General features: G+C 50.9%; 1 protein-coding gene across 7 annotated transcripts in view; it reads right to left on the bottom strand.

Annotated features, from left to right (window-relative positions):
- Window positions 1–4,212: 4,212 nt before the first annotated feature.
- gata3 (GATA binding protein 3) overlaps window positions 4,213–13,291 on the bottom strand; it is a 9,986-nt gene continuing 907 nt past the window's right edge. The window contains exons 2-7 of one of the 7 annotated variants that reach the window (XM_076016901.1): window positions 12,804–13,291; window positions 11,349–11,837; window positions 9,173–9,229; window positions 8,960–9,006; window positions 7,272–7,397; window positions 4,213–5,439 (exon numbers count right to left, since the gene is read on the bottom strand). The exon at window positions 12,804–13,291 is cut by the window's right edge and continues 293 nt beyond it. In XM_076016901.1, the coding sequence (XP_075873016.1) occupies window positions 5,146–5,439; window positions 7,272–7,397; window positions 8,960–9,006; window positions 9,173–9,229; window positions 11,349–11,837; window positions 12,804–13,038 (1,248 nt within the window). In that variant the 5' untranslated portion in view covers window positions 13,039–13,291 and the 3' untranslated portion in view covers window positions 4,213–5,145. Of the gene's footprint in view, window positions 5,445–7,271; window positions 7,398–8,959; window positions 9,007–9,083; window positions 9,230–11,291; window positions 11,838–12,803 lie in introns of all 7 variants that reach the window. The other 6 variants (XM_076016898.1, XM_076016900.1, XM_076016903.1 and 3 more) reach the window with 6 other exon arrangements.

Genomic DNA, 13,291 nt, shown 5'->3' on the forward strand with positions numbered 1-13,291 from the left:
CCTAGCTTAGCATGAAAAATGGCAAAACGGGCTGACAGTGACTTAAAATCGTCGGGTTTCCATTCCAGTTTCTCACAAAATAAAAGCGATATTTCTAGAATTTCCACAAAGCACAATTGCGATTTGCAGGTGTTTCCATTGGACGGCGTGAAGTGCATTAGCCGTAATTCTCCTCGAATCTCGACCCGCGAGATTCCACTTTGAGGACGACGGAGGTACAAAACATTTTGCGATAAACGTGCATTTATCGTGAAATGTTTTGCTGTCGAGAATGGTTGAGAGAATGGTTGTCGCATTTTTCTCTTTTTACTTCCGTTTCCTCCTCCATCCGAACGTAACGTGCCATTTTCGCTTGAATTGAACTGGTCACGTGACCCCGGCTGCGTAGTTAGATTCACACTGGATTCGACCCACATCCATCTGTCCTTACCGCCACTTTTTAACACCGCTCTCTCTTCTTGGCGGCGCTAGCAGGATGATTTAGCGCCACATCACTCGGCGGCTGGCGACATATTTCACTCAGCCAACCTCCGTTTAACCCCGAACCCTCGTGCCTCCGCCTCCGGGACGTCCTCGACTCCTGGAAAAACTGCTCCGTGTGTGTGTGTGTGTGTGTGTTTGTGTGTGTGTGTGTGTGTTGAAAACCTGGAGAAACCCACTTTGTGTTTGCATTTTTTTGTTTTTCTGTTTGTTTTTTACCTCCTCTTTGCAGACTTTCGCATCAACACGTCAAACGTTTTAAACTGCTCACGATCTTTTCCGAGGCAGCCAAGCCTGTTGCTGTGTGTGCGTGCGTGCGTGCGTGTGTGTGTGTGTGTGTGCGTGCGTGTCTGTGTGTGTGTGTGTGTGTGTGGGATGAGGGTTTAGGCACGTTTGTCGTCTGCGAGGCCGGCCAAGAAGCCCCGGGGCAGCTCGCTGAAAGAGATAATTATCTTTTATCTGCCGTGTTGTGACGGGAGATTATGGTTCAAATTTACGATTGTTAAGGAGACAAAAGCAGCGCGAGGCTGCCGCCCGCCGCCCGCCGCCGCCGCCGCTTTTTTCTTTTCTTTTCTTTTCTTTTTTTTCCAAAAGTGTGCGCAAAAGGGGTCTCCGGCAAAGTCAGAACTCCCACAATGCCTCTCTTCTCGCCCGCTCATCCCTGTTTGTTGGAGGCTCCAGGTCCTTCGGAGACAAAGGGGGCGGGATCAGAGCAACAACAGGCTCTGACTGTGAAAGGAGTCGACGGTAATCCCATAATAATTTGTCGATGGAAACAAGCGGCGCGTTTTATTGGATATCGAGATTGGAAGATTAACGATACTCCGACTGCCGTCAGAAAAAAAAACTCTCAAAATGAGCGCATTGTGTCACTTTGGCAAAGTTACTAAACTGGTTTCGAGTGTCAGAACAAATAGAGATTACATTACATTATATTATATTATTTTTATTATTTTTATTATTTTTATTACTAAGTAGCGCTGCAGGGTTCACACTGGATTAGCATGCTGGTAACACTTAGCCTAGCTTAGTTTAGACCTGATGGCTCTTGCTTTGGCATTCATTCATTCATTCATTCATTCATTCATTCATTCATCTTCTTTACCCGCTTCTTCCCGGGCTCAGGGTCACGGAGGTCTGCTGGAGCCTATCCCAGCTGTCTTAGGGCGAAGGCAGGGGGACACCCTGGACAAGTCGCCAGTTCATCGCAGGGCCACATAGAGACAAACAACCATTCACACTCACATGCACACCTACGGACAATTTAGAGTGTTCAATTGACCTCACATGCATGTTTTTGGAGTGTGGGAGGAAGCCGGAGAACCCGGAGAGAACCCACGCAGACACAGGGAGAACATGCAAACTCCACACAGAAAGGTCCCAGGTCCGTCCGGGCCCCGGAATCGAACCCACGACCTTGTTGCTGTGAGGCGGCAGCGCTAACCACTAGCGACAGAAGAAAAAAAATTAGCTCCTCGACCAGGGGTCAGCAACGTAGCCCACGGGCCTGTTCTAAGAAATAGCACAACTCGTTGAGCCGCGTCTAAAATTCAGTTTCATCCAACTCTGGGGCGACTGGACTCGTTCTTGCCATCTTGACGACAATTCGCCCCTCATCCGAAAAAAGGCGGATGTAAGCGTTTAAGTTCACACCAAGATGACCCGGATGACTCAGAACCTTCACGTACAAATTTAATTCATCGACCCGGCTGATTCATATACGTGATGATTGTCGAAAATGACAATCATTAACGTGATGGTTGTCGTCACATAGGTCAGTACCATTAATAATCACATGTGACTCAAAGGCCAACTGAGAAAATTTGTTATTTCAGGAAGTCGCAGCAAAGTGGTTGCCCCTCGTATGACTTAGTGGCCACCAAGCAGCTCTCAGGTTCAGAAAGGTCGGTGACCGCGGTTCTAGACTTTCAATCCCCGGTTCAGTGACTCAGCAGTTTTGGCTTTTGGGACGGCGGAGACTTTTGCCCAGTAGAATTTCGATCATTCAAACAAGTGGGCTGTCGGCCAAACTGACTACAAATTCTTCAGCCGCATTCTGTTTTGTTTTCTTTGGCTGGCGGTGAAGTGATTTTGAACGTTTTCTTTTTTTTCAGTTTCAGATTGAGTCTCCACCTCCTGCTTCCCACTTCCTGTTCTTCCACTTTATGAAGCAACCAACGTCATTTCACACGACAAGTCGGTCGGCCTCCGCGGGGGTTTGACCCGACCTCAGCAGGAGACGGACACCCCCGATCTCCCAACACCCCCCCCCACCCCCCTGATGCCTCAGATCTGTCAGCTCCTTCACCTGGGAGCTGTGAGGCGGGACTTTGGGTGTCGGAGGCGGCGGCGGTGATGGAGGCCAGATCACAGAGAGGTCGGCCTCACCTGAGCCTCACCTCTGGGGGGAGAGGGGTGGGGTTGGGTCACGCAGAGGTCAGGGGGTCCCACCACGGGGCCAAAGCCCTCCTCAATCCCCCCTCCTCCACACACACACACTGCACGGTGGCCCTTTGACCTTTGCTATTAAAACACAGGAGCAAATCTCCCGATTGGTCACAGCGGCTCAGAAACAAATGACGGTGAATACCTGACCCTCTGCTGCTGCTGCTGCTGCTGCTGCTGCTCCGTCGCACTTGTGCAAACATCACCATGACCCCAGAGCTATGTGGGTATTTTTTTGTTGTATTTCTTTGCAACGACATCGTTAGACCAGGAGAAGAAGTGACCCACTCTGATCTTCAAGGAACTGTAGACACATCTGATTCCACCAACACGCGACGTCTCCTTAGCTCCAACTGGTGGTGGCGCTGCTTCGAGCTGAACAATTCGAGACACTGTGAGGCCTTTTTCTTTTTAAACTGGAGTGCCTGAAAAGTTTTTTTTTTAATAAATTCCTCCTGGTGTAATAATATAATAATTGACTGAAGGTTCAGGTTCAGTCCCTCTGGAACTGTCACCAGCTGCTGCTGCTGCTGCACTTCCCCTTTTTTCTCCCCTCATTGATCTGACACCTCGACCTCTGAAGGTCGGCTGCGAAGAACCTCCTTGTATTTATAAACGGCATGTGTGAAAAAAAAAAAAACCAACAACGTAGTTCCCTTTTTCATTTTCACTGTAACACTTAATATCCGCCGCCTCTGTTAGCGTGTTCTGCTGAGGTCCATTAGCCACCCCCCCCCCACCCCCCAACACACACCCTCCAGTGAACACACCTGACCCTGTCACTCCTCCCTCTGCCGCTACAACATTCAGAGGCTAAGATAAGCTAGCCAGCTAGCAGCGCTAGCTTGATTCAGCCACTTCCTGTTGGCCCCCTTGCACTTTATTGTTTATTCCGTCACTTCCCGTTTTGCACCGCCACTGTGAATTCTGGGTAACGCAACTGCGGGGTGGGGGGGTTGGTAAGGGGGAAGGGCTCCACAGGTTCTCTCTCTTTGGGCAGGGAGAGTGAGGGGGGGGGAGAAAAAGACGGCTCTGCACCACAGCGCTAACATGTCAACAGAGATTAAACTAGTTTATTACTTTCAAAGAGGGAGAGGGAGTTGGAATGGGGGGGGGGGGGGGGGGGGGGGTAGAGGGAGGTGGGTTGGGGGGTTGGGGGGGGTAATTACCAAAACAAAAAGAGGCAGTCATATTTTACACTAGTGATTATTATTATTATTATTATTATTATTAATATTATTATTATTAAATTTTTTACAACCATTCAGTCTGCATAACATAAAGAAATAATTCTACATCTTTGTTTTATTCCGTATTTTTGGTACTCTGATTTTTATACATACAAATAACAAATACAGGGACCTTTTTTTTTTGTTTGTTTGTTTGTTTTCATTTTCACAATGCATATAATCTGTGGGCGGGAAGAAAAGTCTTGCAGGTGTGTGTGTCTGCGTGTGTGTGTGTGTGTGTGTGTGTGTGTGCAATTTGTGGGCGTCTGTGTGTGTGGGTGTGTGTGTGTGCGTGTGTGTAGGTGCGTCAACACAAACCATTTGCCCCGAGACCTAAAGCACATCCAAACAGAAGAAGAAGAAGAAGAAGAAGAAGAGTCGCCGACAACAGTGACAGTCCACGCCGGCCAATCAAAAGCCAGCTGCCGGCCCCTCCCCTTTTTCTCAGAGTCTCCTCCTCCTCCTCCTCCTCTCCTCGCTCCCTCCCTCGTACCCTCCTCGCCGTGATTTCCTCTTCAGGCTAAATCAAAAAGTCTTCATTAAAAGTACTGTATTTCATACAATTTGTACAAATATATTCAGCGTCTGTTCGTAGGAGGGAGGAGGTGAGGGGGAGGAAGGGGGCGGGGTCTCCCTGTTACACAGGTGCGAGGAGGCGGGGTTCAGGTAGAGTCTTTTTTTTTTCTTTTTCCTTTTTTTCTTTTGAGCCGTCCGTGTTTTTTATCGTCTTGGTGGCGGCCCGGGGGGGTCGGGGAGGGGCGGGGAGAGAGGGGGGCGGGGCTTTCTTTGTACACAGATGGAGCTCCCCCTAGTGGAGGAGGTGGAGGAGGAGGAGGTGGAGGGAGGGAGGGGGATCTTCCTCGTCCTCCTCCACCTCCGCCTCTTTACCGGAGGTCCGCAGAGCGTTCACATTTCCTGGCAAAGGGTGAGGTGGAGGGGGGGGGGGGGGGGTGGCGGGGGAGGCAGGTGGTTGGTGATGGTGGCGGGCAGTCTAACCCATGGCGGTGACCATACTGGAGGGGTGGTGGGGGGCGAAGGGCAGGCTGGAGGAGGGGTGCATGGGCGTGGGCGTGCTCAGCATGTGGCCCGAGTGCGAGAAGGGCGGGAAGGAGGACATGTGGCGCGAGAGGGCGGCCGGGCTGAACGAGCTGCTCTTGTCCATCAGGCTCTTGGAGAAGTCGTCCAGGCCGTCGCCAGAAGACTTCTTGCTCTTCTTGGACTTGCTGGACATCTTGCGGTTGCGGGTCTGGATGCCCTCCTTCTTCATGGTCAGAGGTCGGTTGATCTGCTCTCCAGACGGGACAGAGGAGGGGAACGGCACATTAGTACGCTGCTGGCGCCGTGGGCGTGTGCAGGTGAGTGTGTGTGTGTGTGTGTGTGTGTGTGTGTGTGGGGGGATGAGGGAGGGAGGAGGAGGAGGGGTTAATGGTAGACGGAAGACGATTGGTGGAAAATGAAGACGAGTTTTGGAGAAACGAGGGCGAAAAAATGCGTTGTTTTTTTTTGTTGGTTTTTTTTTTTGTTTGTTTGCGAGTGTGTGTTGGCGTGCGCACGTCTGTGTGTGTTTGTGTTTGTGTTTGGCGGGGTGAGGGGAGGGGTCAGGCTTGACGGTACACAGAAGCTGAATGGCGGAAAACGAAGTAGAGTTTGGAAAAATGCGGACGAAAAATTCCACGTTTTTTCGCGATTGTGTGTGTGTGTGTGTGTGTGTGTGTGCATGTGCGTGTGTGTGTGTGTGTGCATGTGCGTGTGCGTGTGTGTGTTGTCGTCGATGTCGCAGAGCGAGAACGAACAAAGACGACGACAGTCAAACAGAGAGTCACCAGGACTCGTACCCATGATGACGGCGGGCGCCATCCCACCCCCACCCCACCTCACCCCGACTACATCTCCCATCATGCACCACGGCAAAGAAAAAAAAAAACAGCACTGTGGGGGTGGCCGGGGGGGCTTCTTCAGAGGAAGTGGACGAGCGGCTTCCTGTTGTGTATGTCTGACGCCCCCCCCCCCCCACTCCGCCCTCCCAGTGATGTGGTTTCCTGCCTCTCGAGGTTGTGGCGGTGACCGGGCTGACTGTCATCCCCCCCCCATCCCCACCCCTTCCGACCTGACCGCCGCCCCCTTTGATGGTGCCGGGGCGGATGGGGAGGCTCTCGGTCGGGCCACGGCGGACGGAGGGGCTCCCCCGTCGCCAACACCAACCAATAGGTGGTGGTCTGCATGGTACGCAGGTACTCGCAGGTACGACGACTACAAAAAGGTCCCGAATTACCGTACAACCACTCAAGAAATGCAACGCAAATATCCGCATAACTGCGTGTGACGGATGTTGGTCACTGAATTAAAGTCCAGCTGTAAATGTCTGCTGTGCATCTTGCATTGCTTACAATGCGTCGTGACATCATCAGTCTTTCGTGATCTGGCGTCTATGTGGCTGCTGGATACGGAATGTGTGACTGAGTCCGCTGCTGGACAGGCGTGTAAATCAGAGTTTAGCCACGAGAGCAGGCGTGGGCAAACTACGGCCCGAGGGCCACGTTCGGCCCGTTGAATCTTTTTAATCTGGCCTGCCGAACTCGAAGAAATGATATTAACAGTGAGTCAGTCATTAAACTGCTGCATTTCATCCATTTTTGTCCTCAGTGTTTTCAGAGTCGTTTCAATAAAGAGCTGCGTGAGTGTTTCCCAGTTCAAGGTTTACCGAACTGAGGTCAGGTGACTGGCGCCGAGGACGAGGTCACCGGACCGCTAAAGTCTCGTTCTGAACTTCGGCCCGCCATAAGCCACGACAAAGATCACGTGACCTCCCCGTCATCACCATCATCATCATCATCATCATCATCATCATCGCTGCTGATGCTGTAATAACGACTGGCTGCGTTTTAAAAATCCACCCAGCAGAAACAGGAAGACAGTTTGAACAAAAACCAACAATTTTGACATGGTCACATGACACTCAGAGGGGGTGATGGGAAGGTTGGGAGGGGGTTAGTGGGGGGATAGAAGAAGACTATACAGTAATAGTAATAATAATAATAATGCAGCGTTTTGTCCGTCTCAGCGAACCGGAAGTGCTGCCTCCCCCCACGCATGCGCCGCGCCGGCCTTGTTACTTACATTGTGCAGCTTGAAGTATAGTCCGCAGGCGTTGCACACGGGGTCTCCGTTGGCGTTCCGCCGCCACAGCGTCGTCGTCGTCGTCTGGCAGTTGGCGCACGACGTCCCCGCCCGCCTGGCCGCCGACTGGTGGTGGAGGGAAACAAACACACACGCCGAGACGTCAGAGACGTTGCGGCACACACGCGGAGCTTTCAACACAACCCTCCATACATACATACATACATACATACTGGATGTGTTGTGGTTTTCTCTCTCTCTCTCTCTCTCTCTCTCACTCGCGCTCTCTCTCTCCTTCTCCCTCTCTCTCTCTCTCCTTTGCGCTTTTTCGATTGCGCAAAAAAATATCCATGAAATAACAACGTCAGAGCAGAAACATAAAGGCACGTTTTATTTTTCTGTATGTTTTTTTTTTTTTTTCCTTCTGCGCTATTTCTGTGCAAACATCCACTGGAGCAGGTTATTAAGTGACGGAGGGAGGAGGGTGAGGAGGGGGGGGGCGGGGAAGAAATGTGCAGAAACAGCGCTGCTTTCACTGCGGGCTATAAATAGCGCGGCGCGGCGAGGCGCAGAACCTCCCGCAGAATAAACATTTACAGAAGAACACTGGAGCGGCAGCGGCGGCCCGATATGGCCTCGCTCGGCCTCCGTCGGAGCGGCGAACGCGCTCGGTCGGCACGCGGACAAACAGGTGCAAAAAAACCCCCATTTGCGTCGGTTTGACAACGGCAGCTAGTGGAGTGACATTGACGTGATAATCTGTAAAGGGTGGAGAGGGGGGGCGGGGCGCGATCGATAGTCAGGTGACCCGCAGAGGACGCGCGCCGGTGCAGAGAGGGAACTACATTATCTCTCGGAGGGATTTCCAATTAAAGTCACACGGTGGCCTTAATGACCCTCCCTCCCCTCCACTCCGCTCCCACGTGCTAAGAATAACCAATCAGAGGGGGGTTAAAAGGGGCGGCACAAATTACACATAATAAATTCAGAATGTTTTATTTTTTTTTCTTCATATGATGTCAATTAAACTATTTTTTTCCTTCCATCTTCTGATTAAAAAATATAGAACCTCTCTCTCTCTCTCTCTCTCTCTCTCTCTCTCTCTCTCTCACTCTCTCTCTCTCTCACTCTCTCTCTCCCTCTCTCTCTCTCCAGAATTAACGGAGAGGTGACGACTTGTTCGTTCGGCTCGGCGCGGCTCGGCTCGGCTCGGACCCCGCAGGGCTCGCCGGGGTGTTTTGACTGGAGGCTCGTGTTGTTAGAAGCGACTTTATCTGCGCTGCTCAGACATCCGGCAGCTTTTCCCTGGGAACTTCCCATTAGAGGGGGGGCTGGAGGGGCGCGGGGGGGTGGGGGGGGCGGGGGCTGGAGGGGCGCGGGGGGGTTACCTCGGAATGGCTTCTAATATTTGGTGAAGGAGGGGAGTGGGGGAGGAGGGTCAATAAAAAGATGCGCAAATAATAAAATTTAAAAAAAAATAAACGTTGAAATAAAAGGAGGAGGGAGCTGCTTTTTTTTTTTAAAGCTACAAACAGAGCCACTGCGGATATAATAACATTTTGATATAATAAAGAAAAATATAGTGCAGATTTTTTTTTTTATATGTATATACATATATTTTTTAAATATATATATATATAATAGATTATATTTTTTTCTGTGCTGTGGTAGTATCTGAAAGCAGAGACCTGCACTTGTCGGCTCAATTTCCTGCAGCTAATAGGCCTACTTCTTCCTGGAGAGGAGGGACAAGAGCAGAGACAGACACGGAGAAGGTCAGAGGGGGGGGAGGGGCGTGTGCTCGGGACGTACCAGCCGCCGCTTGGGCTTGATGAGAGGCCGGTTCTGCCCGTTCATCTTGTGGTACAGGCCGCAGGCGTTACACAGATAGTGGCCCGTACCGTCCCGCCGCCACAGCGGGGTCGACGTGGCGCCGCAGTTCACACACTCTCTGCCCTCTGCGCGCCCCACCACGCGCACACAGGTAGAGAGGTAGAGAGAGAGAGAGAGAGAGAGAGAGAGAGAGAGAGGGAGGGAGACAGTGTCCGGGGGTCAGTTCATCCTTCAGGAAAATGATTATTATTCCCTTTAAAATGCACAATGTATAGGTGTACACACTGTAGATGGGAATCTACAGTAGAACATTAGCGGGAGGAAATTATCATCGTCATCATCATCATCATCATCATCATCATCATCGTCGTCATCATCAATTATCAATCGTCAGGGATTAAACATCACAATCATAACAACATGTCATCAGTGCGCGTGTTGAGTTCAGGTGCATGAGGCAGACATGGTTTCATAAGAGACAGAAAGACATTTAAAAATAATAACAAGTGAACGAACAAGCTGCATTTCAAACGCTGAAATTTCGTTTTCAAAAAAATCAATTTCAATAAAAGACCTTTATATTCATTACATATTTTAATAGTTAAATATTCTAGTAAAAAAATTCTCTTTTATTCTCTATTTATTGGGCCTTTATATTAATTTTAGTGGTGATAGGGGCTGTTTCAGCTTTGACTGGCACTTCTAGTATCTGTGTGTGAATGTGTGAGAGTGTGCATGTTTGTGTGTGTGTGTGTGTGTGTGTGTGTGTGTGTGTGTGTGTGTGTGTGTGTGTGTGTGTGTGTGTGTGTTTTGGGGTGGGGTGTGGAGGGGGTGAAACTGAAACAAACGCTGCTGCTGCTGCTGCTGCTGTTCGGGAGTTTCCCCCCTTTTTTCTAGTGCAACATCCAGAGGTGCAGCAGACCAACACACACTGCGACACACATTACAACACACACTCGGTGTGTGTCAGCTGCTATCAAACAGGAATTGTGTGATTTGAACGCCCCCCCCATACCCCACTCCGCTTTTTATTACACAAAAATAAACTAAACGCTGCCAAATCTGCAAGTTTACACCCGCATACACACGCGCGCGCGCGCGCACACGCACGATCATTTATCTCTAAATCATTTGACGTTATGCCGCAATTAAAAGCGACACATTAAAGTCCATATGCCTTTATTTGCATTCACGGCTGCGGCTGAATAATAATAATCCCGATGATGTGCATCAGCTAATCCACTGTTTCTCAAAGCCGCTGATATTAATCTCATTACACATTTTCTGCCGCAATAACCTTTAAAATAATTAACCCCACCCCACCCCCCAACCCCCACCCCTCTCACAATTTGGGAGCCGTCATCTCGGTCCCTAACGCACACGCACACGCGCACACACACACCAGCACTGGCAGCGGCGGCGGCGGCTCTGCCTCCCTCCCCGCCGCTGAATGAGCAGCAGCAGCCCCGCTTCCGGTGCTCGGCCGCCGGCTAAACAAAGCAACAGTGGCGCGCACTGGTGCGGCAGTGATGGGATTATCCTAAACATATAAACGAGGCGACACAGTCCAGAGAGCCGGCTCACCCAACCCTCCCTCACCCCCCCCACCCTTCCGCGTGTCAGCGCAGGGGAGGGGAGAGAGGGGAGGGGTCAGGGGAAATATATATATTTAAAGCAGTTTATTGTTATAGTTGAGATTATTTGGAATTTAAAATATATATATATATATATCTTATTTTTAGAAGTGCTAAAAAATATATTTTCCCCTGAAGAACGTGCCGCAATAATTTACATCAAATATGATTTCGTTTAAATAAAATGAATTTAGTTGGGTTTTTTTTTAATTATAATAATTACTATTGGTGTTTTTTTTTCTATTATTAGAAATATTAAAAATCGGGTTGAAGCGTTTGGTGCCAGTTTCGAATTGAATAAATCTGACCTGTGTGCTTCTTATAAAGCTGCTTTTATTTGTTTGTATTATTTTTTCTACTATGATTATTATCGTTAACATTATTTAAAATTTAAAAAAAAAAAAAAAAAAATGAACACGCTAGAAAAAGAAATAAACGGCGAGGTTGTGAGATTATCAGGACGAGGATCGCCGAGGCTGCAGGAATCTGGGGGGTGAATGGGGTTACATCAAGAGGGCAAAGTGTGTAATATGTAAGTAAAGCGCACGCCTACCTGAACAGGACCTTGATTTTGGTCTCGTTTTGGAACCATAACTAGAAGGTGACCCACCTATCAGGCTACTCGGTGGGAAGAGGCCTGGGCCGTATTCGGGGACATAAGGTGGGTATGTGGCGATGGGGTGGTGGGCAGAGGACGAGCCTGCGCCGATCGACGCCACGCTCCGGCTGTGGGCCGACTCCAGTTTCATGCTGTCGGCCAGCGTCACCTGGTACTTGATGCACTCCTTGTCCTCCTGCGAGCGGCCCGAGCCCGGCGCGGAGATGCCCGGGTCTGGGGACACGTCCTTGGGCGGGGTGGGCGGGAAGGTGAAGAGGTGCGGGCTAGAGTGTCCCGTGGACAGGGAGGAGGCCGAGGAGGAGGAGGAGGCCGGGGGAGGGTAGACGGACAGGCCGGCCGGGGAGCCGTGGTGCAGCGGGTTCTTGTGCGGGAAGGGGCTCAGGTTCCACGGCGACGTGCTGTGGTGCGGCGCGATGCCTTTGCTGCCCTCCAGCCAGGGCAGGGAGCCGTGCAGCAGGGAGGGGCGGCACACCTGGCTACCTGGAGGGATGGAGGGAAGGGAGAGAATTTTAAATAATAATAATCAACAATCGTGACACGCAGGTCACGTCCGTCGGGCGAACAAACACACATTTACGCACTGATTTGGCAAATAAAAGCAACATTCGGCGTCAAATCTGCAATCGGTTTATTGTCACAGGCACACAACCCCGTGCGGGACTGAGACACACACACACACACACACACACACACACACACACACACACACACTCCTGTTTATTTATCAGCGGCGTGTTGTTTCGGTGCGGACCGGGCCGGGCCGGACCGAGCCGAGCCGAGCCGAGCAGCGGGGCCTCGACGGTGCAGCAGCAGCCGCACGGCACAACCTAAAAGGAGGTGTGATGCAGCTGAAGAGGAAGTCGGAGGAAACGAGCCGCCGACGCACGGAGCTGCACACAGGCACGCACACGCACACGTAGACTTGTCGACACGGTTGCACAGCAGAGTTGTGAAAAGCACCGCGACTTCAAATAATTAATTAATAAATGAATGACTAAATAAATAGTAAACATTTGGTTGTTAGTTTCTCGAGTTGCAGGTTCCAGGTGCGTCCCGGTGAATCAGCCAGCAGGCACGAGGAAGCAGCGACATTTACGCACCAAATTCCCTCCACCCGCCTCTCCGCCCCCGTTGTTTCGATGACTGAATTACGCAGAATTTGTTTTGTGTTGTAATTATTATTACTGCGGTGGCCTCTGTTTATTTAAGAGGGGCTTTCGCGGTTTCCAACACGGCGACGTGAGGGGGGGGGCAAACAGGGACCTGCACCGCGATCAACACGGCGGCGGAGGAGGAGGCGGCGAGGAGAAATGAAACACACACACACACACACACACACACACACACACACACACACACACACACACACACAAATAAAATCAATTAAATTAAATCAAAAATAAAAGGGACGCGGAGGCCGCGCCGAGCCGAGCGGGGAGTACTCACTGTGCGGAGGGGGGGGATACCTCTGGACGGCGCGGACTGAGTTCCCGTAGTAGGAGGAGACGTGGTTGCCCTGTCCGTCGATATTAAAGAGTACATCCACATCGTCGGCCAGCGGGTACTGCGAGGGGTCCATGTAGGAGTGGCCGAGGCCCGGGTGATGCGAGCCGGGATGCTGCTCGTTGAGCACCGCCGGGTGATGGCTCATCCAGCGGGGCTGGTCCGCGCTTACTTCCATGACGGCGAGGCCTCGTTATGTCTTCACTCGTCTTCTCTCTCTCACTCTCTCTGTCGTTCTTTGTCTCTGAGTGTGTTTGTGTGTGTGTGTGTGTGTGTGTGTGTGTATGTGTGTCTTTCCTTCTTTTTCCTCCACCTCCTCTTCACTTCTGTCTCTGCTTGCGCGCACACATACACGCGCACGCAACGCACACTTTCTGTCTCTCTGTCTTTCTCTCGGCGCGAGTGTCCGCTGTGGTGCTGGCGAGCTTCAG

The sequence above is a fragment of the Nelusetta ayraudi genome, unplaced genomic scaffold (assembly GCF_046127955.1).
Source record: "Nelusetta ayraudi isolate G7.1 ecotype Tasmania unplaced genomic scaffold, CSIRO-AGI_Nayr_v1 ptg000240l, whole genome shotgun sequence".
NCBI lineage: Eukaryota > Metazoa > Chordata > Actinopteri > Tetraodontiformes > Monacanthidae > Nelusetta > Nelusetta ayraudi.